Below are 22853 nucleotides of genomic sequence, written 5' to 3' on the forward strand. Positions count from 1 at the left end.
ACTGCTCCCATCTGTTTTGAATTGCCAGATTCGCAGGTCCTTGTGCTGGGAAGGTGTCTGTTTTCTGAACTGTTTTTGCTGGAGGCTCCTGTCTGATCTTGAGTAATGGGCTTATTCAAGGGAGCAGGAGATAAGGAAGCGTTTACCATGGCAAATGGGTCCTGAGCCTAGTGCAGTGACGCAGGCTGGGGAGAGGGGAAGGATTGTATAATAAGAGTTGTAGAGAAGATGAGAAATGTGGGAGTGGAACTAGTGTCTTAAATTTCAATAAAGGTGATTACAAGGGAATGAAGACGTAGTTGACCAAAGTCAACTATGAAAGTAGGTTCAAAGATAAGATGGCAGGGAAGCTGTGGCAGACATTTAAGGAGGTATTTCGGAACTCTCAACAAAGATATATTCCATTGAGAAATAAAGACTCCATGAGAAGGATGCATCATCCATGGCAAATGAAGGAAGCTGTATGTCCCAGGGATGTAGGAAGCTCCTGCTCTTCCAGGTGAATAGCTCAACCCATACGAAACCAACTGAGAATTAACTTTTAGGGTTGAAGTTGGGCATATCCTGCCCTCACCTGGAGTGGGTTTAAGATTAACATATGTTTTCTTGTGGAAATGTAGAACAGGCTCCAGATAAAGTAATTGGTACCACACCAATTAATTCATTTCAAGGGTAAGAGTGATCATAATACGATAGAATTTTACTCTCAGTTTGATGATGAGAAGCTTGGGCCTAAAACTGGTGTCTTTAACTTGAATAAAGGCAATTACAAAGGTATAATGGCACAGTCGGCTGCAGTGGACGGGGTAAATAGTTTGCATGGTAAGACTGTAGAGAAGCAGTCATGTACATTTCAGCAGATATTTCAAAGTTCTCAACAAAGATGTTTCATTGAGAAAGAAAGACTATGAGAAGGATGCACAATTTGTGGCTAACCAAACAAGTTAAATTAAAAGGCTGTGAAGATCACTGGTAGGCCAGAAGTTTGGGGAAAATGTTAGAAACTAGCAAAGAATGACCAAAAAAAAAGAGAAAATTGGAATATGAGAGAAAACTAGCAAGAAATATAAAAACAGTCACTAAAAGCTTCCCCAAGTATATAAAGAGAGTAGATAAAGTAGGCGTTGGTTCCTTAGAGGGTGAGACTGGGGAATTATTTATTTTTTCTTTATATCATGGGATGAGGGCATCGTTGGCAAGACCAGCATTTGTTGCCCGTCCCTAATTGCCCTTGAACTGAGTGGTTTGCTCGGCCAGTTCATTGGGCAGTTCAGAGTCAACCACACTGCTGTAGAACAAAAACTGAAAATGCTGGAAAAACTCAGCAGATCTGAAAGCCTCTGTGGAGAGAGAGAGTTAACGTTTCGAGTCTGCATGACTGCTTTTGGGCTGCTCTGAAGAAGAGTAGCACCTTCTGTTTTTGTTTCAGATTTCCAGCATCTGCAGTATTTTGCTTTTAATATTGCTGTGCGTCTGGAGTATGTACAAGAACAAAGAACAAAGAAAGTACAGCACAGGAACAGGCCCTTCGGCCCTCCAAGCCTGCGCCGGTCATATTGCCCATCAAACTAAAACATTTTGCACTTCCGGGGTCCGTATCCCTCTATCCCCATCCTATTCATGTATTTGTCAAGCTGCCTCTTAAACCCCACTATCGTACCTGCTTCCACCACCTCCACTGGCAGCGAATTCCAGACACTTACTACCCACTGTGTAAAAAACTTGCCCCGTACATCTCCTCTAAAGTTTTCTCCTCTCACCTTAAATCTATGTCCCCTAGTAATTGACTCTTCCACCCTGGGAAAAAGCTTCTGATTATCTACTCTGTCCATGCCACTCATCATTTTATAAACTTCTATCAAATCTCCCCTCAATCTCCGTCGCTCTAGTGAGAACAATCCGAGTTTCTCCAACCTCTCCTCATAGCTAATAACCCCCAGACCAGGCAGCATCCCGGTAAACCTCCTCTGCACCCTCTCCAATGCCTCCATATCCTTCTGGTAACGTAGCGACCAGAATTGCACGCAATATTCCAAGTGTGGCCTAACCAAGGTTCTATACAGCTGCAGCATGACTTCCCAGCTTTTATACTCAATACCCCTGCCGATGAAAGCAAGCATGCCACATGCCTTCCTGACTACCTTATCCACCTGCGTTGCCACTTTCAGTGACCTGTGGACCTGTACACCCAGATTGCTCTGCTGGTCGATGCACTTAAGGGTTCTGCCATTTACTGTATAATTCCTGCCTGTATTAGACCTTCCAAAATTCATTACCTCGCATTTCTCCAGATTAAACTCCATCTGCCATTTCTCCACCCAAGTCTCCAACCGATCTATATCCTGTTGTATCCTTTGACAATCCTCTTCACTATCTGCAATTCCTCCAACCTTAGTGTCGTCTGCAAACTTACTAATTAGCCCAGTTACATTTTCCTCCAAATCATTTACGTATACTACAAACAGCAAAGGTCCCAGCACTGATCCCTGCGGAACTCCACTAGTCACAGCTCTCCATTCAGAAAAGCACCCTTCCACTGCTACCCTCTGTCTTCTATGACCAAGCCAATTCTGTATCCATCTTACCAGCTCACCTCCGATCCTGTGCGACTTTACCTTCTGTACCAGTCTGCCATGAGGGACCTTGTCAAAGGCCTTACTGAAATCCATATATATAACATCCACTGCCCTTCCATCGTCGATCATCTTTGTCACTTCCTCGGAAAACTCGATCAAGTTAGTGAGACACGACCTCCCCTTCACAAAACCATGCTGCCTCTCACTAATATGCCTATTTGCTTCCAAATGGTAGTAAATCCTGTCACGAAGAATCTTCCCCAATAATTTCCCTACCACTGACGTAAGGCTCACCGGCCTGTAATTTCCTGGATTATCCCTGCTACCCTTCTTAAACAATGGAACAACATTGGCCATTCTCCAGTCCTCTGGGACCTCACCCGTAGCCAGTGAGGATACAAAGATTTCTGTCAAGGCCCCAGCAATCTCCTCCCTTGCCTCCCTCAGTACTCTGGGGTAGATCCCATCTGGCCCTGGGGACTTATCCACCTTAATATTCTTCAAGATGCCTAACACCTCCTCTTTTTTGATCTCAACATGATCCAGGCTATCTACACACTCTTCCCTAGACAAATCGACCGCTAAGTCCCTCTCTTTGGTGAATACTGATGAGAGGTATTCATTCAGTATCTCTCCCATTTCTTCTGGCTCCACACACAGATTCCCACCTCTACCCTTTCCCTGGCTACCCTTTTGATTTTTACATATGTATAAAAGGCTTTGGGATTTTCCTTAATCCTGGTTGCCAATGACTTTTTTTGACCCCTTTTAGCCCTCCTGACTCCTTCCTTAAGTTTCTTCCTACTTTCTTTATATTCTCCATGGGCTTCATCTGTTCCCAGCCTTCTAGCCCTTACGAATGCTTCCCTTTTCTTTTTGACTAATCTCACAATATCCTTCGTTATCCAAGGTTCCTGAAACTTGCCATGCTTATCCTTCATCCTAGCAGGAACATGCAGGTCCTGAATTCTTATCAACTGACGTTTGAAAGCCCCCCACATGTCAGTTGTTGATTTGCCCTCAAACATCCGCCTCCAGTCTAGATTCCTCAGTTCCTGCCTAATATTGTTATAATTCACCTTCCCCCAGGTTAGCACCTTAACCCGAGGATTCCTGTTATCCTTATCTACCAGAACCTTGAAACTTACTGAATTATGGTCACTTTTCCCGAAATGCTCTCCTACTGAAACTTTGACCACCTGGCCGGGTTCATTCCCTAATACCAGGTCCAGTATTGCCCCTTCCCTAGTTGGATTATCTACATATTGTCTCAGGAAGCCCTCCTGAATGCACCTTACAAATTCTGCACCATCCAAACCCCTAGCACTAAGTGATTCCCAGTCAATATAGGGAAAGTTCAAATCACCCACCACAACAACCCTATTGCTTTTACATCATTCCAAAATCTGCCTACATAACTGTACCTCAATCTCCCGCCGGCAATTGGGAGGCCTATAGTAAACCGCCAACATTGTGACTGCACCCTTCCTATTCCGGAGCTCTACCCATATTGCCTCGCTGCATGAGCCCACCGAGGTGTCCTCCTGTCGTACAGCTGTGATATTCCCCTTAACCAGCAGTGCAACTCCCCCACCTCTTCTACATCCCTCTCTATCCTGCCTGAAACATCTAAATCCTGGAACATTTATCTGCCAATCCTGTCCATCCTTCAACCAAGTCTCTGTAATAGCAATAACATCATAGTCCGAAGTACTAATCCCAGCTCTAAGCTCATCTGCTTTGCCGTTATACTTCTCGCGTTGAAACAAATGCACTTCAGACCCCCAGTCCCACTGTGTTCAGTCATTTATCCCTGCCTGCCCTTCCTCTTAGTCCTACTGGCCATTTTCACTGGTTCCCAGTCATTTATTTCATCTGCTGACCTATTGCTCTGGTTCCCATCCCCCTTGCCAGACTAGTTTAAACACTCCCGAGTGATACTAGCAAACCTCGCAGCCAGGATATTGGTGCCCTTCCAGTTTAGGTGCACTCCGTCCTTCTTGTACAGTTCCCACCTGCCCTGGAAGAGATCCCAATGATCCAGATATCGGAAACCCTCCCTCCTACACCATCTGTCAGCCACATGTTTAGCTGCACTATCTTCCTATTTCTAGCCTCACTGGCATGTGGTACAGGGAGTAATCCTGAGATTACAACCCTAGAGGTCCTGCCAGACCAGGTAAGGATGGCAGATTTCCTTCCCTAAAGGACTTTACTGAACCAGATGGGTTTTTATGACAATCGATAATAGTTTCATGGCCACCATTACTGAGAGTAACTTCCAATTCCAGATTTTATTCATTGAATTGAAATTACACCAGCTGGAATCCACGCTCCCTGGGGATTAACCTGGACCCCTGGATTACACGTCCACTGATAATACCACAATGCCACTGTCTCTTCCTATAATGGGAAACAAATAAATGGCAGAGACTTTGAACAAGTATTTTGTATCTTTTCACAGTAGGAGACACAAAAAGCACCCTAAGAATATTGGAGAAGTGGAGGGTAAAACACTAGCAGTGGGTAAGACACTAGTTAAGCCTCATCTGGAGCACTGTGTCCAGTTCTGGGCACCATACTTGTAGAAGGATGTGGAGGAATTGGAGAGAGTACAGAGGAGATTCATAAGAATGATTGCAGCGATAAAGAAATGTAATTATGAGGATAAATTGGAGAGGTTGGGACTGTTTTCCTTGGAGAAAAGAAGGCTGAGAGGAGACTTGATCAAGGTATTCAAAATCCTGAGGGGTATGGACAGGGTAAACAGTGAGAAACTGTTCCTACTCAAGAGAACATCAAGAACTAGAGGGCACAGATTCAAAATAATTGGCAAAAGGAGTAAATGTGATGTGAGGAAAAACTTTTCACCCAGAGGGTGTTTGGAATCTGGAACAAATTTCTTGAGAGGGTGGTGGGGGCAGGTTTGATCGAGATATTCAATAGGGAATTGGATTACTACCTGAAAAGAGAGAATGTGCCACGTTACAGGGATAAGGCAGGGGAGTGGGACTAGGTAGAATGCTATTTCAGAGAACCAGTGCAGACTCAATGGGCTGAATGGCCTCATTCTACAATTTAAAGATTCTGTGAACTTAAAGCAATCACCATCGCTCGAGAAAAACTACTAGGAAAACTAATGGGACTAAAGGCTGACAAGTCCCCTGGACCAGATGGCCTGCATTGTAGGGACTTAAAAGAAGTGGCTGCAGAGATAGTGGTTGCAACCTTACTAAGTTCCCTAGGTTTTGGAAAGGCTCCAGCAGATTTGAAACCTGCAAATCTAACAGCACCATTCAAGAAAGGAGGGAGACAGAAAGCAGGAAACTAGGCCCTTTAGTCTAATATCTGTAATTGGGAAAATGCCAGATTCTATTAATATGGAAGTAATAGCAGGACATTTAGAAAATTACAATACAATCAAGCAGAGTCAATATGATTTTGTGAACTGGAAATCATGTTTGACAAATTTAATATTGCTCTTGGGGGATGTGGCAAGCAGGATGCAGAAAGGGGACCAGTATGCGTAGGATATTTGGATTTCCAAATGGCATTCAATAAAAGGTCACTGCACATGACAAGAGCTCATGGTGTTGGGGGTGATATTTTAGCATGGACAGAGGGCTGGCCAGCTAACAGGAAATACAGCCAGGATAAATGGGTCATTTTTAGGATGGCAAACTGTAACTAGTGCAGTGCCGCAGGGATCAGGGCTGGTCCCTCAGTATTTATGGTCTATTTCTTAATGACTTGAAGGAACCAGGTGTAGCCAAATTTGCTGATGGTGCAAAGATAGGTGGGGAAACAAGTTGTGAAGATGATGTAAAGAGTCTGCAAAGGGATATAGACAGGTTAGGTCAGTGGGCAAAAATCTGACAGGTGGAGTGGAATGTGGGAAAATGGGAGGTTGTCCACTTTGGTAGGAAGAATAGAAAAGCAGAATATTATTTAAATGGAGAGAGACTGCAGAATGCTGCAGTACAGAGGGATCTGGGTGTCCTTGTACATAAATCACAAAAGGTTAGCTTGCAGATACAGCAAGTATTTAGGAAGGGGAATAGAATGTTGGCCTTTATTGCGAGGGGGATAGAATATAAAAGTAGGAAAGCCTTGCTACAACTAAACAGGGCATTGGCGAGACTGCACCTGGAGTACTGTAAACAGTTTTCGTCTCCTTGTTTAAGGAGAGATATACTTGCATTGGAGGCAGTCCAAAGAATGTTCACTAGGCTGATTCGGGCCTGAACTCATTGGAGTTTAGAAGAATAAGAGGTGATCTTATTGAAACATATAAGATTCTGAGGGGCTCTTGACAGGTTCAATGCTAAGGGGATGTTTCCCCTTATGGTGGAATCTAGACCTGGGAGGACAGTTTAAAAATAAGGGGTCTCCCGTTTAAGACTGAGATAGGAAGAGCTTCTCCCTTTGGAGATTTGATAAGTTTTGGAATTCTCTTCCCAGTAAGCAGCAGAGGCTGGATCATTGAATATATTCAAGGTTGAGTTAGATTTTTGGTCAAGGGTTATGGGGCACAGGCAAAATGCAGTTAAGGCCACAATCAGATCATGATCTTATTGAATGGCAGAGAAGCCTGATGGGCCAAATGGCCTACTCCTATTCCTATTTCTTATGATCCTATGAACCTGGGTCTAGTGTAGCAACACAAACTGGGAAAGGGGAGAATGGAATCTACATAACACTAACAGATATAGACATTCAAATAATCGTTTGGTAGTACGGAACTTGAGTACTGATGAAAAAAACATGCATTTTTTGTCATACTGGAAGCTAGATATATTAATACACGGGGCCCTGTTCTTTACAAACAGAAAGAATATGTATACACATTATGCCTGTTTCAGCTAAACAAAATAAGTAGCAGCCATTCGCTGGTTCATACCCCAGGACAATGCTTGACCAATCAGCGTCAAGCTGCCTGGTTTAAATTTCAAAGAATGCTTGGAAGCTCACTGTCAAGCACCATCAACTGGTGCATTCTCCATGGCAAAATCTCTCCCAATCAGAGTCCATTTGCCAACCAATCTGCACTCTCTTCTCATACAGTATAAATTGTTGTTCCCCTTTCGTTTGGTATTCTTGCAAATTGTCCTGATGAGCGTAAGGAGAGCTTCAACAAAAAAAGTCTCTTTTTCTCAGCAATACTCAGATATAGACATTGGAAAACCTGGTTTACCGGGGATTCAAAGACGGGTAGAATATCCTTAAAGTGTAGGGGATGGTAAGTCTGACAGCAGCTGGGAATGTAGTGATGCATTGGGTAGGTGGGTGGAGGATCTGGGGAAAAGGTGGGTCGATGGCATTGAGGGATGTGGAGAGTGGATGTTTGGGTGAGATATACGGGAGAAGTTGGGTGAGTGGGATTGAGAAAAAGGGGAGACAACAGGTGAATGAGGATGGGGAATATGGGAATAACAATATGTGGGGGTGAGGTATCTGGGAAGATAATGATGGGGTTGAACCAGAAGGGGAGATGTATAAGGCATGGCCTCTGGATGGGGGGAGGGGGGTGGGGGGCAGAAAAAGGAGTGCAAAAGAGACATTAAAGAGAGGAAATGTAACGGGACTGGGGAGAGAGGGAAAGGAATGGGGCAATGGAGAGAGGGATGGTGCAGAGAGAGTTTAACAGGGACATTGGAAAGAGAGGATGTAACAGGGACTGTGCAGTAAGAAGCAAGGATAGTGAAGAGACAATATAACAGGATAGAGGGAGTAGAACAGGGAGAGTGAAGATGTGGCTCAGGAAGCGTTGAGCTGTACTCTATGGTCTTCGTTGGGAGTCCCACTAGGGCCAATCTTTCAATGATCTGACTCTCAGGATGTCTGTCTTTGCCTGGGTTAGCGATCTTACAATCCTGATAATGTTCTTCTTGGTCACAGATCAAAGCTCCACAAATGATCCCTGGGGCCCTCTTCATCAGGAAAGGGTTGTGCTGGCCAAGACTGGCGTGTGATTCTGGGAATCGAGCCTAGGCTCTCACAATCTCACCCTCAAGGTTTAATCAGCTTCTGGTAAACGTACCATGAGGACATTTCACAACAAACAGAAAGAGTTTCTCAGCCCTTACATAAAATCAGACACAGGCGACAGAAATGACTGAGATAGGAAGGTCAAACAGCACCTTTCATTTTTAAAATCTCATCCTTGTTTTCAAATTCCTCCATTGGCTTCACTCTATGACCACCCTATATCTGTAATCTCCTCCAGCCCCTACAACCCTCCCTATCTCTGTAACCTCCTCCTGCCCCTACAACCCTTCCTATCTCTGTAACCTCCTCCTGCCCCTACACCCCTCCCTATCTCTGTAAACTCCTCCAGCCCCTACAACCCTTCCTATCTCTGTAACCTCCTCCTGCCCCTACAACCCTCCCTATCTCTGTAACCTCCTCCTGCCCCTACAACCCTCCCTATCTCTGTAAACTCCTCCTGCCCCTACAACCCTCCCTATCTCTGTAACCTCCTCCAGCCCCGAAACCCCTCCTTATCTCTGTTACCTCCTCCAGCCCCTACACCCCTTCCTATCTCTGTAACCTCTTCCTGCCCCTACAACCCTCCCTATCTCTGTAACCTCCTCCTGCCCCTACAACCCTCCCTATCTCTGTAACCTCCTCCTGCCCCTACAACCCTCCCTATCTCTGTAACCTCCTCCAGCCCCGAAACCCCTCCTTATCTCTGTTACCTCCTCCAGCCCCTACACCCCTTCCTATCTCTGTAACCTCCCCCTGTACTTACACCCTTCCCTGTCACTGTAACCTCCTCCTGTCCTTATACCCCTCCCTATCGCTCTAACCTCCTTCAGCCCCTACACCCCTCCCTATCTCTGTAACCTCCTCCAGTCCCTACAACCCTCTATATCTCTGCAATCTCCCCCAGCCCCTACAACCCTCCCTATCTCTGTAACCTCCCCGAGACCCTACAACCCTCCCTATCTCTGTAACCTCCTCCTGCCCCTACAACCCTCCCTATCTCTGTAACCTCCACCAGCCCCGAAACCCCTCCTTATCTCTGTAACGTCCTCCAGCCCCTACACCCCCTCCTATCTCTGTAACCTCCTCCTGTCCTTACACCCCTCCCTATCTCTGTAACTTCCTCCAGCCCATACATCCATCCCTTTCACTGTAACCTCCTCCTGCCCCTACACCCCTTCCTGTCTCTGTAGCCTCCCACTGTACTTACACCCTTCCCTATCACTGTAACCTCATCCTGTCCTTATACCCCTCCCTATCGCTCTAACCTCCTTCAGTCCCTACACCCCTCCCTATCTCTGTAACTCCCTCCAGCCCCTACAACCCTCCCCATCTCTGTAACCACCTCCTGTCCTTAAACCCCTCCTTATCTCTGTAACCTCCTCCGGCCCCTGCACCCCTCCCTATCTCTGCAATCTCCCCCTGCCTCTACAACCCTCCCTATCTCTGTAACCTCTTCCAGCCCCTATAACCCTCCCTATCTCTGTAACTTCTTCCAGCCCCTACAACCCTCCCCATCTCTGTAACATCCTCCTGCCCCTACAACCCTCCCTATCTCTGTAATCTCCTCCTGCCCCTACAACCCTCCGCATCTCTGTAACCTCCTTCAGCCCTACAATCCTCCCTATCTCTGTAACCTCCTCCAGCCCCTACAACCCTCCCTATCTCTGTAACCTCCTCCAGCCCCGAAACCCCTCCTTATCTCTGTAACTTCCTCCAGCCCCTACACCCCTTCCTATCTCTGTAACCTCCTCCTGTCCTTACACCCCTCCCTATCTCTGTAACTTCCTCCAGCCCATACACCCTTCCCTATCTCTGTAACCTCCTCCTGCCCCTACAACCCTCCGCATCTCTGTAACCTCCTCCAGCCCCTACAACCCTCCCTATCTCTGTAACCTCCTCCAGCCCCTACAACCCTCTCCATCTCTGTAATCTCCCCCTGCCCCTACAACCCTCCCTATCTCTGTAACCTCCTCCAGCCCCGAAACCCCTCCTTATCTCTGTAACCTCCTCCTGCCCCTACACCCCTTCCTATCTCTGTAAACTCCTCCTGTCCTTACACCCCTCCCTATCTCTGTAACTTCCTCCAGCCCATACACCCTTCCCTATCTCTGTAACCTCCTCCTGTCCTTATACCCCTCCCTATCTCTGTAACCTCCTCCAGCCCCTACACCCCTCCTTATCTCTGTAACCTCCTCCTGCCCCTACAACCGTTCCTATCTCTGTAACCTCCCCCTGTACTTACACCCTTCCCTATCACTGTAACCTCCTCCTGTCCTTGTACCCCTCCCTATCTCTGTAACTTCCTCCAGCCCATACACCCTTCCCTATCACTGTAACCTCCTCCTGTCCTTAGACCCCTCCTTATCTCTGTAACTTCCTCCTGCCCCTACAACCCTCCCTATCTCTGTACCTTCCTCCTGCCCCTACACCCCTTCCTATCTCTGTAACCTCCCACTGTCCTTACACCCTTCCCTATCACTGTAACCTCCTCGCGTCCTTATACCCCTCCCTATTGCTCTAACCTCCTCCAGCCCATACACCCCTCCCTATCTCTGCAATCTCCCCCTGCCCCTACTACCCTCCCTATCTCTGTAACCTCTTCCAGCCCCTACAACCCTCCCCATCTCTGAATCCTCCTCGAGCCCCGACAACCCTCCCTATCTTTGTAACTTCCTCCAGCACCTACACCCCTCCATAAGACCATAAGACATAGGAGCAGACATTAGGCCAATCGGCCCATCGAGTCTGCTCCGCCATTCAATCATGGCTGATAAGTTTCTCAACCCCATCCTCCCGCCTTCTCCCTGTAACCTTTGATCCCTTTACCAATCAAGAACCTATCTATCTCGGTCTTAAATACACTCAATGACCTGGCCTCCACAGCCTTCTGTGGCAATGAATTCCATAGATTCACCACTCTCTGGCTAAAGAAGTTTCTCCTCATCTCTGTTCTAAAAGGTCTTCCCTTTACTCTGAGGCTGTGCCCTCAGGTCCTAGTCTCTCCTACTAATGGAAACATCTTCCCCACGTCCACTCTACCCCGGCCTTTCAGTATTCTGTAAGTTTCGATCAGATCCCCCCTCATTCTTCTAAACTCCATCGAGTATAGACCCAGAGTCCTCAAACGTTCCTCATATGTTAAGCCTTTCATTCCTGGGATCATTCTTGTGAACCTCCTCTGGACCCTCTCCAGGGCCAGAACATCCTTCCTGAGATACGGGGCCCAAAATTGCTCACAATATTCTAAATGTGGTCTGACCAGAGCCTTATAAAGCCTCAGCAGCACATCCCTGCTTTTATATTCTAGTCCTCCCAAAATAAATGCCAACATTGCATTTGCCTTCCTAACTACCGACTCAACCTGCAAGTTAACCTTAAGAGAATCCTGGACTAGGACTCCCAAGTACCTTTGCACTGCAGATTTCTGAATTCTCTCCCCATTTAGAAAATAGTCTACGCCTCAATTCTTCCTACCAAAGTGCATGACCTCACACTGCCCCACGTTGTATTCCATCTGCCACTTCTTTGCCCATTCTCCTAATCTGTCCAAATCCTTCTGCAGCCTCCCCACCTCCTCAATACTACCTGTCCCTCCACCTATCTTTGTATCATCTGCAAACTTAGCCAGGATGTCCTCAGTTCCTTCATCTAGATCATTAACGTATAAAGTGAAAAGTTGTGGTCCCAACACTGACCCCTGCGGAACTCCACTAGTCACCGGCCGCCATCCTGAGAAGGACCCCCTTATCCCCACTCTCTGCCTCCTGCCAGACAGCCAACCTTCTATCCATGCTAGTACCTTGCCTCTAACACCATGGGCTCTTATCTTACTGAGCAGCCTCCTGTGCGGCACCTTGTCAAAGGCCTTCTGGAAGTCCAAGTAGATAACATCCATTGGCTCTCCTTTGTCTAACCTACTCAAAGAATTCTAACAGATTTGTCAGGCATGACCTCCCCTTGATGAAACCATGCTGACTTTGCCCTATTTTACCATGCACTTCCAAGTATTCTGAAATCTCATCTTTAATAATGACTCTAAAATCTTACCAATGACCTAGGTCAGGCCAATCGGCCTGTAATTTCCCATCTTTTGCCTCACTCCCTTCTTAAACAGGGGGGGTTACATTAGCGATTTTCCAGTCCTCTGGGACCCTCCCTGACTCCAGTGATTCCTGAAAGATCACCACTAACGCCTCCACTATCTCTTCAGCTATCTCCTTCAGAACTCTGGGGTGTAATCCATCTGGTCCAGGTGATTTATCCACCTTCAGACCTTTCAGTTTTCCTAGCACCTTGTCCTTGGTAATGGCCACCATACTCACCTCTGCACCCCCCCCGAATCTCTTGAACTTTGGGGATGTCACTCTTGTCTTCCACCGTGAAGACTGATGCAAAGTACCTATTCAGTTCCTCCGCCATTTCTTTGTTCCCCACTACTACTTCTCCAGCGTCATTTTCCAGCGGCCCAATGTCCACTTTTGCCTCTCTCTTACCCTTTATATATCTAAAAAAAATCCTAACTCTGTAACCTCCTCCAGCCCCTACAACCCTCCCTATCTCTGCAACCTCCTCCAGCCCCTACAACCCTCCCTATCTTGTAACCTCCTCCAGCCCCAACAACCCTCCCTATCTCTGTAACCTCCTCCAGCCCCTACAACCCTCCCTATCTCTGTAACCTCCTCCAGGCCTGACAACCCTCCCTATCTTGTAACCTCCTCCAGCCCCTACAACCCTCCCTATCTCTGTAACCTCCTCCAGCCCCTACAACCCTCCCTATCTCTGTAACCTCCTCCAGCCCCTACAACCCTCCCTATCTCTGTAACCTCCTGCAGGCCCGACAACTCTCTGAGATTTCTGTTGCTTTCCCAATTCTGGCCTCTTGCATGTCCCAGTTTTAATCGTTCAGACATTGATGGAGAGGCCAGGTAGACAGGGTCGGGGATTGGGAAAGTGAGAGGGCAGGGTGAGAGGGAGAAAGAGGGGCTGAGGGAGAGCGGGCAGTGGTAGAGGGAAAGGCGAAGTGAGGGAGAGAGACAGAGGAGATTAGGGGATGAGGGATAGTGGGGGTCAGACGGGAGGAGGGAGAGTCAGGCGGGATGAGGGAGTGTGGGGGTCAGAGCGAGAGTGGGGGTCAAAGGGAGAGTCAGAGGGAGAATGGGGTTCAGAAGGGAGGAGGGAGAGTCAGAGGGGAAGAGGGAGATTTGGGGTCAGAGGGAGAGTGGAGGTCAAAGGGGAGAAGGAGAGTGGGGGTCAGATGGGGAGAGGGAGAGTGGGAGTCAGAGAGAGAGAGAGTGGGGGTCAAGGGGGAGAGGGAGAGTGGGGGTCAGATGGGGAGAGGGAGAGTGGGAGTCAGAGAGAGAGAGTGGGGGTCAGGAGTAGAGAGGAGTAAGAGAGGGCAGACATGGGGAGAAGGGAGGAGGTAGGGGAGAGGGCGAGTGGAGGGGGGGTGGGGCAGTTGAGGTACGGGGGGGAGGGGGGAAGGGGGTAGTTTGTGTTGATTGGAACAGCTCTGAACTATGGGCTGTGCTCAGCCTTCCCGAGAATAAAACGAAGTTTTGGCAGCGAGATAATATTTAACATTCCGGAGTCTGAGAGTAACCAGCTCCAGATGTGAGAGAGAGAGAGAGAGAGAGAGAGAAGGAGAGATAGAGAGAGGGAGGGAGAAATAGAAAGAGAGATAGAGAGATAGAGAGGGAGGGAGAAAGAGAAAGAGAGAGAGAGAGAGAAGGAGAGATAGAGAGAGGGAGGGAGAAAGAGAAAGAGAGATAGAGAGATAGAGAGGGAGGGAGAAAGAGAAAGAGAGAGAGAGAGAGAAGGAGAGATAGAGAGAGGGAGGGAGAAAGAGAAAGAGAGATAGAGAGATAGAGAGAGGGAGGGAGAAAGAGAAAGAGAGATAGAGAGATAGAGAGGGCGAAGGTTCAGGCCGAAATTGGATGAAAAATCGATGCAGGATCTGAGGAAAGACTCCAAACTTTCTCCAAATTTGGGATAAAGTTGCCCTTGTCCCCGGAGTCCGGCTGGAATGTGCTTGTCTGACCCGCTTTAAGGAGCCGCTGGTAGGAGCGGGTCAACCCGGATCCGGGGATTGAGACTCGATCCGAATTGAAGTCGAGCCGGAGGGTGGGGGATTGTCTATTTTTGGGGGGGCGGGGGGGGGTGTTTTTGGGGGGTGGTTTTGGGGGGGTTGAAGTTGCTGCCTTGCCCGGAATGCTGACCATGAATTTCTGTCACGCTCTCTGGATTCTGTCCTTCTCGCTCGGCGCTGCGGGGGCCAATTACCCCCAGAGATACCCCCTTTACTCCGGCATGTCCGCCCAGCACAACCCCGGGGTGCGAGCCACCAGCAGACACAGGTAAGGGGGCAAGAGAGGGAGGGGGGGGGAAGAAGTGGGGGGGAGAAGAGGGGGAGAGGGGAGAAGAATGGGGGGAAGAGGGGGAAGGGGAGGAAGAGCGGAGAGGGGGAAGAAGAGGGGAGCGGGGGAGAGGGGAGGGGGAAGAAGAAGGGGGAAGAAGAGGGGGAGGGGGAAGAAGAGGGGCAGGGGGAAGAAGAGGCGGGAAGAAGAGGGAGGAGGGGGAAGAAGAGGGGGAGGGGGAAGAAGAGGCGGGAAGAAGAGGGGGAGGGGGAAAGAAGAGGGGGAGGAGAAGAAGAAGGTGGAAGAAGAGGGGGAGGGGGAAGAAGAGGGGGAGGAGAAGAAGAAGGTGGGAAGAAGAGGGGGAGGGGGAAGAAGAGGGGCAGGGGGAAGAAGAGGCAGGAAGAAGAGGGAGGAGGGGGAAGAAGAGGGGCAGGGGGAAGAAGAAGGTGGGAAGAAGAGGGGGAGGGGGAAGAAGAGGGGGAGGAGAAGAAGAAGGTGGGAAGAAGAGGGGGAGGGGGAAGAAGAGGGGCAGGGGGAAGAAGAGGCGGGAAGAAGAGGGAGGAGGGGGAAAAGAGGGGGGAGTGGGGAAGAAGAGGGGGAAGAAGAGGGGGAGGGGGTGGGTGGAAGAAGAGGGGCAGGGGGAAGAAGAAGGTGGGAAGAAGAGGGGGAGGGGGAAGAAGAGGGGGAGGAGAAGAAGAAGGTGGGAAGAAGAGGGGGAGGGGGAAGAAGAGGGGCAGGGGGAAGAAGAGGCAGGAAGAAGAGGGAGGAGGGGGAAGAAGAAGGTGGGAAGAAGAGGGGGAGGGGGAAGAAGAGGGGGAGGAGAAGAAGAAGGTGGGAAGAAGAGGGGGAGGGGGAAGAAGAGGGGCAGGGGGAAGAAGAGGCAGGAAGAAGAGGGAGGAGGGGGAAGAAGAGGCGGGAAGAAGAGGGAGGAGGGGGAAGAAGAGGGGGGAGGGGGAAGAAGAGGCGGGAAGAAGAGGGGGAGGGGGAAAGAAGAGGGGGAGGAGAAGAAGAAGGTGGGAAGAAGAGGGGGAGGGGGAAGAAGAGGGGCAGGGGGAAGAAGAGGCAGGAAGAAGAGGGAGGAGGGGGAAGAAGAGGCGGGAAGAAGAGGGAGGAGGGGGAAGAAGAGGGGGGAGGGGGAAGAAGAGGCGGGAAGAAGAGGGGGAGGGGGAAAGAAGAGGGGGAGGAGAAGAAGAAGGTGGGAAGAAGAGGGGGAGGGGGAAGAAGAGGGGCAGGGGGAAGAAGAGGCAGGAAGAAGAGGGAGGAGGGGGAAGAAGAGGCGGGAAGAAGAGGGAGGAGGGGGAAGAAGAGGAGGGAGGGGGAAGAAGAGGCGGGAAGAAGAGGGGGGAGGGGGGAAGAAGTGGGGGGGAAGAAAAAGAGGCCGGAGGGAAGAAGAGGGGGGTAGGAAGAGGGGGGAGGGGGGGCAGAAGAGGGGGGAGGGGGAAGAAGAGGGGGAGGGGGAAGAAGAGGGTGGGAAGAAGAGGGGGAGGGGGAAGAAAAAGGGGCTGGAGGGAAGATGGGGGGAAGAAGGGGGGGAGGGGCAGAAGAGGGGGGAGGGGGAAGAAGATGGGGGGAAGAAGAGGGGGAGTGGGAAAGAAGAGGGGGTAGGGAGGAGAGGGGAAGAAGAGGGGAGGGGGGGAGAAGAGGGCAAGAAGAGCGGAGAGGCGGAAGAAGAGGGGGAGAAGAAGAGGGGGAGGGGGGAAGAAGAAGGGGGATGGGCGAAGAAGAGGCGGGAAGAAGAGGGAGGAGGGGGAAGAAGAGGGGGAGGGGGAAAGAAGGGGGGGAAGAAGAGGGAGGGGGGAAAAGAGGGGGGAGGGGGAAGAAGAGGGGGAAAGGGGAGGGGGGAGGGCGGGGAGGGAGGGGGAGGGCGGGGAAAGAGGGGGAGGGGGAAGAAGATGCGGAGGGGGAAGGGGGGAAGAAGACAGGAGGGGGAAGGGGGAGGGGGAAGAGGGGGTAGGGGGGAACAAGAGGGGGGAGGGGGTGAAGGGGGAAGAAGAGGGGGAAGAAGGGAAGAAGAGGGGGGAGGGGGGAAGAAGAGGGGAGGGGGAAGAAGAGGGGGAGGAGGGGGAATGAAGAGGTGTGAGGGGGAGGGGGAGGGGGGAAGAAGAGGGGGAGGGGGAATAGGGGGAAGAAGAGGGGAGGGGGAGGGGGGAAGAAGAGGGGGAAGGGGTGAAGGGGGGAAGAAGAGGGAGAAGAAGAGGGGGAGGGGGGATGGGGAAGAGGGGGGGAAGAAGGGAGGGGGAAGAAGAGGCGAAGAATAGGGGGAAGAAGTGGGGGAGGGGGAAGAAGGGGGGGATGGGGAGGGGACAGAAGAGGGAGGGGGAAAGGGGAATAGGGAGAAAGAGGGGGAATAAGGGGAGGGGGACGGGGAAGAAGAGGGGGGAAGGGGTAAGAAGAGGGGTGAGGGGGGAAGAAGTGGGGGGAAGGAGAGGGGGAGGGGGGAAGCAGAGGGGGAGGGGGAGGAGGGGGGAACAAGAAGAGGGAAGCTTGAAGAGGAGGGAGGGGGAAGAAGGGAAGAGGGAGGGTGGGAAGAGGGAGGGGGGAAGAAGAAGAGGGAGAAGAGAGGGGAGGTGGAAGAAGAGGGGGGAGGGGGGAAGAAGAGGGGGAGGAGGGGGGAAGAAGAAGAGGGAGGGTGAAAGGTGGGGGAGAGGGAGGGGGAAGGGGCAGAAAGGGGGAGGGGGAAGAAAAGTGGGAGGGGCAGGAGGGGGGGAAGAAGAAGAGGGGGAAGAGGGGGGGAAGAAGAGGGAGGGGGGAGAAGAAGAGGGGGGAGGAGTGGGGAAGAGGAAGGGGGAAGGAGGGAAGAGGGAGGGGGAAGAAGAGGGAGGGGGAAGAAGAAGAGGCAGAAGAAGAGGGGCGAGGGGAGAATAAGAGGAGATGAAGGGGAGGGGGAGGAGGGGAGGAGGGGAAGAAGAGGAGGGGTAGAAGGGGAGGGGGGAAGGGGTTGGGTAGAAGGGGAGGGGGAAGAGGAGGGGAGAAGAGGGGGAATGGGGAAGAAGAGGTGGGGGAGAGGAGGGGGAGGGGGGAAGAAGGGGGAGGGGGAAGAAGAGGGGGAGTGGGAAGAAGAGGGGGAGGGGGAAGAGGGGGAGGGGAAGAAGAGGGGAAGGGCGAGAAGAAGAGGGGGAGGGGAAGAAGAGGCGGGAAGGAGAGGGGAAAAAGAGGGGGAGAGGTAAGGGGGAAAAAGAGGGGGGAGTGGGAAGAAGAGGAAGAAGGGAAGAAGAGAGGGAAGGGGAAGAAGAGGCAGGAAGAGGGGGAGGGGGAAGAAGAGGCGGGAAGAATGGGGGGAGGAGGAAGAAGAGGGGGCCGGGGGAAGAAGGGGGAAGGGGAAGCAGAGGGGGGAGGTGGGAAGAAGAGGGGGGAGGGGGGAGGAAGAAGGGGGACGGGGGTAAGAAGAGGAGGAGGGCAGAAGAAGAGGCGTGAAGAAGAGGGGGGAGGTAGGAAGAAGAGGGGGAAGAGGGGGACGGGGAAGAAGAGGTGAGAGGAAGAGGGGGGAGGGGGAAGAGGGACGGGGAAGAAGAGGCGGGAAGAAGAGGGGGCAGGGGAAGAAGAGAGGGAAGGGGAAGAAGAAGGGGGACAGGGCGAAGAAGAGGGAGGGGGCAGAAGAAGAGGTGGGAAGAAGAGTGTGGAGGGGGCAGAAGAGGGGGGACACGGAAGAAGGGGGGGAGAGGGGCGACGGGGAAGGAGAGGGGTGACAGGGGAAGAAGAAGAGGGCAGAAGGAGGGAAGAGGGGGGCAGAAGGGGGTGATGGGGGAAGAAGAGGGGTGGGGGGGAAGAAGTGGGGGGAAGAAGAGGGGGGAGGGGAAGAAGAGGGGGAGGGGGGAAGCAGAGGGGGAGGGGGAGAAGGGGAGAAGAAGAAGAGTGAGAGTTGAAGGGGGGAAAGGGGGAGAGGGAGGGGGAAGAAGGGAAGAGGGAGGGGGGAAGAGGGGGGAGGGGGGAAGAAGAGGAGGAGAAGAAGAAGAGGGAAGGTGGAAGGGAGGGGAGAGGGAGGGGTGAAGAAGAGGGAGGGGGAAGGGGCAGAGAGGGAGAGGGTGAGAAGAATGGGGGCAAGAGGGAGGGGGGCAAGAGTGGGAAGAGGGGGAGGGGGAAGGGGCAGAAAGAGGGAGGGGGAAGAAGAAGAGGGAGGGGGAGGAGGGGGGAAGAAGAGGGAGGGGCAGGAGGGGGGGAAGAAAAGGGGGGGAGAGGGAGGAGGGAGGAGGGAGGGGGAAGAAGAGGGAGGGGGGAAGAAGAAGAGGCGGAAGAAGAGGGGGTGGGGAAGAAGGGGAGGGGGAAGAAGAGGGGGGATGGAGAGGGGGCAGAAGAGGGAGGGGAAGAAGAGGGAGGGGGGAAGAGGGGTGAGGGGGGAGGAAGAGGGGGAAGAAGGGGAGGGGGACGGGGGAAGAAGGGGGAAGGGGGAAGAGGGGGAAGGGGGAAAGAAGAGGGGGGAAGAAGAGGAAGGCGGTTGAAGAAGAAGAGGGAGGGGGGAGGACGGGGGAGGAGGGGGAAGAGGGAGGGGGGAAGAAGAGGGAGGGGGGAAGAAGAGGGGGAGGAGGTGAAGAAGAGGAGGGGTAGAAGAGGGGGTAGAAGAGGGGGAAGGGTGAAGATGGGGGGAACAAGAGGGGGAAGGGGGAAGAAGAGGTGGGGAAGAAGAGGTAGGAAGAAGAGGGGGAGGGGAAGAAGTGGAGGGAAGAAGAGGGGAGAGGGAAAGAAGAGCGGGAAGAAGAGAGGGGAGGGGTGAAGAAGAGGGGGAGGGGTGAAGAAGAGGGGGGAGGGAGAAGAGGGGAGGATGAAGGGGGGAGGGGGGAAGAAGAGGGGGAAGAGGGTGGGAAGAAGAGGGGGAGGGGTAAGGGGGAAGAAGAGGGGGGAGTGGGAAGAAGGGGGGAAGAAGAGGTGCGGGGGACGAAGGGAGGGAAGGAGAGGGGGAGGGGGAGGAGGGGGAGGAAGAAGAGGGAGATGGAATGGGGGAAGGGGAGGAGAGGGAGAGGGGAAGAAGTAGAGGGAGGGTGGAAGGGGGAAGAGGGAGTGGGAAAGAAGCAGGGGGGAAGAGGGAGGGGGAAAAGTGGGAGGAGGGGGGGGAAGAAGAGGGGGAAGAAGGGGAGGGGGAGGGGGAAGAGGGGGACGGCAGAAGAGAGGGGGGAAGCAGAGGGGGAGGGGAAGGAGGGGGGAAAAAGAAGAGGGAGGGTGGAAGGGGGGAGAGGGAGGGGGTAAGAAGAGGGAGGGGGAAGGGGTGGAGAGGGAGGGGGAAGAAGAATGGGGGAAGGGGAGAAGAGTGGGAAGAGGGGGGAAGGGGGGGAAGGGGTGGAAAGAGGGAGTGGGAAGAAGAAGAGGAGGGGGAAGAAGAGGGAGGGGCAGGAGGGGGGAAGAAGAAGAGGGGGAGGAGGGAGGGGGGCAGAAGAGGGGGGAGGGGGGAAGAAAGGGGGGGAAGAAGAGGAGGGATGGGGAAGAAGAGGGGGAAGAGGAGGGAAGGGGGAAAAAGAGGGGGAAGAGGAAGGGAGGGGGAAGAAGAGGGGGGAAGGGGTGGGGTGAAGAAGAGGGGGGAGGGGTGAAGAAGAGGGGGGAGGGAGAAGAGGGGAGGATGAAGGGGGGAGGGGGAGGAAGAGGGGGAAGAGGGCGGGAAGAAGAGGGGGAGGGGTAAGGGGGAAGAAGAGGGGGGAGTGGGAAGAAGAGGGGGGAAGAAGAGGTGCGGGGGACGAAGGGGGGAAGGAGAGGGGGAGGGGGAGGAGGGGGGAGGAAGAAGAGGGAGATGGAATGGGGGAAGGGGAGGAGAGGGAGAGGGGAAGAAGTAGAGGGAGGGTGGAAGGGGGAAGAGGGAGTGGGAAAGAAGCAGGGGGGAAGAGGGAGGGGGAAAAGTGGGAAGAGGGGGGGGGGAAGAAGAGGGGGAAGAAGGGGAGGGGGAGGGGGAAGAGGGGACGGCGGAAGAGAGTGGGGAAGCAGAGGGGGAGGGGAAGGAGGGGGGGAAAAGAAGAGGGAGGGTGGAAGGGGGGAGAGGGAGGGGGTAAGAAGAGGGAGGGGGAAGGGGTGGAGAGGGAGGGGGAAGAAGAATGGGGGAAGGGGAGAAGAGGGGGGAAGGGGGGGAAGGGGTGGAAAGAGGGAGTGGGAAGAAGAAGAGGAGGGGGAAGAAGAGGGAGGGGAAGGAGGGGGGAAGAAGAAGAGGGGGAGGAGGGAGGGGGAAGAAGAGGGGGTAGGAGGGAGGGGGGCAGAAGAGGGGGGAGGGCGGAAGAAGGGGAGGGGGAAGAAGGGGAGGGGAAAGGGGGGGAAGAAGAGGAGGGATGGGGAAGAAGAGGGGGAAGAGGAGGGAAGGGGGGAAAAGAGGGGGAAGAGGAGGGGAGGGGGTAAGAAGAGGGGGGAAGGGGTGGGGGGAAGAAGAGGGGGGAGGGGGCAAGAAGAGGGTGAGGGGGGAGCAGAGGGGGAAGAAGAGGGAGAGGGGGGATGAAGTGGGGGGAAGAGGGAAGAAGAGGTGGGAAGAAGAGGGGGCGGGGGAAGAAGAGGGGGAAAGGGAAGAAGAAGGGGGATGGGGCGAAGAAGAGGGAGAGAGCGGAAGAAGAGGTGGGAAGAAGAGTGGGAAGGCAGAAGAGGGGGGACAGGGAAGAAGAGGGGGAGAGGGGCGACAGGGGAAGAAGAGGGGGATGGGGGGAAGAGGGGGCAGAAGGGGGGTGAGGGGGGAAGAAGAGGGGTGAGGGGGGAAGAAGAGGGGGGAGGGGAAGCAGAGGGGGAGGGGGAGGGGGAGGAGGGGGGAAGAAGTAAGGGGGGGTTGAAAGGGGGAAGGGGGGAGAGGGAGGGGGAAGAAGGGAAGAGAGAGGGGGGAAGAAGAAGGGGGGAAGAGGGAGGGTGGGAAGAGTGGGAAGAGGGAGGGGGAAGAGTGGAAAGAGGGTGGGGGGAAGAAGAAGAGGGGGAAGAGGGGGGGAGAAGAAGAAGAGGGAGGGTGGAAGGGAGGGGAGTGGGAGGGGGGAAGAAGAGGGAGGGGGAAGGGGTGGAAAGGCAGAGGGTAAGAAGAATGGGGGGAAGAGGGAGGGGGGAAGATTGGGAAGAGGGGGAGGGGGAAGGGGCAGAAAGAGGGAGGGGGGAAGAAGAAGAGGGAGGGGGAGGAGGGGGGAAGAAGAGGGAGGGGCAGGAGGGGGGAAGAAGAGGTGGGAAGAGGGAGAAGGGAGGGTGAAGAAGAGGGAGGGGGAAGAAGAAGAGGCGGAAGAAGGGGTGGGGGAAGAAGGGGAGGGGGGAAGATGAGGGGGGATGGGGAGGGGGCAGAAGAGGGAGGGGGGAAGAGGGGGAAGAAGGGGAGGGGGACGGGGGAAGAAGGGGAAGGGGGAAGAGGGGGGAGGGGAAAGAAGAGGGGGGGAAGAAGAGGAAGGCGGTTGAAGAAGAGGGAGGGGGAGGACGGGAAGAAGAGGGAAGGGGAGGGGGGGAAGAAGTGGGAGGGGGAAGAAGAAGAGGGGGAAGAAGAGGGGAAGAAGGGGAGGGGGAGGAGGGGAAGAGGGGGAGGAGGGGAAGAAGAGGAGGGGTAGAAGGGGAGGGGGAAGAGGGGGAAGGGTGAAGAAAGGGGGAACAAGAGGGGGAAGGGGGAAGAAGAAGGGGTGGGGGAAGAAGAGCGGGAAGAAGAGAGGGGAGGGGTGAAGAAGAGGGGGAGGGGTGAAGAATAGGGGGGTGGGAGAAGAGGGGAGGATGAAGGGGGGAAGGGGAAGAAGAGGGGGAAGAGGGAAGGAAGAAGAGGGGGAAGAAGAGGGGGAGGGGTAATGGGGAAGAAGAGGGGGGAGTGGGAAGAAGGGGGAGGGGGGAAGGGGGAAGGGGAAGAGTGAGTGGGGAAGAAGGGGGGAAGAGTGGGAAGAGGGGGGAAGAGGGAGGGGGGAAGGGGCAGGAAGAAGGAGGGGGGAAGAAGAGAGGGGGGAGGGGGGAAGAAGAGGGGGAGGGGGAAGCAGAGGGGGAGGATGGGGGAAGAAGAAGAGGGAGGGTGGAAGGGGGAGAGGGAGGGGGG

The 22853-nt window shown here is 53.3% G+C and overlaps 1 protein-coding gene across 1 annotated transcript in view; it reads left to right on the top strand.

Moving 5' to 3' along the window:
- Positions 1–338: 338 nt before the first annotated feature.
- LOC121289033 (EMILIN-1-like) overlaps positions 339–22853 on the top strand; it is a 137012-nt gene continuing 114497 nt past the window's right edge. The window contains exons 1-2 of the mRNA XM_041207952.1: positions 339–371; positions 672–806. Of these exons, the coding sequence (XP_041063886.1) occupies positions 339–371; positions 672–806 (168 nt within the window). The remainder of the gene's footprint in view (positions 372–671; positions 807–22853) is intronic.

This window comes from Carcharodon carcharias, chromosome 2 (genome assembly GCF_017639515.1).
Source record: "Carcharodon carcharias isolate sCarCar2 chromosome 2, sCarCar2.pri, whole genome shotgun sequence".
In the NCBI taxonomy this organism is placed as follows: Eukaryota; Metazoa; Chordata; class Chondrichthyes; order Lamniformes; family Lamnidae; genus Carcharodon; species Carcharodon carcharias.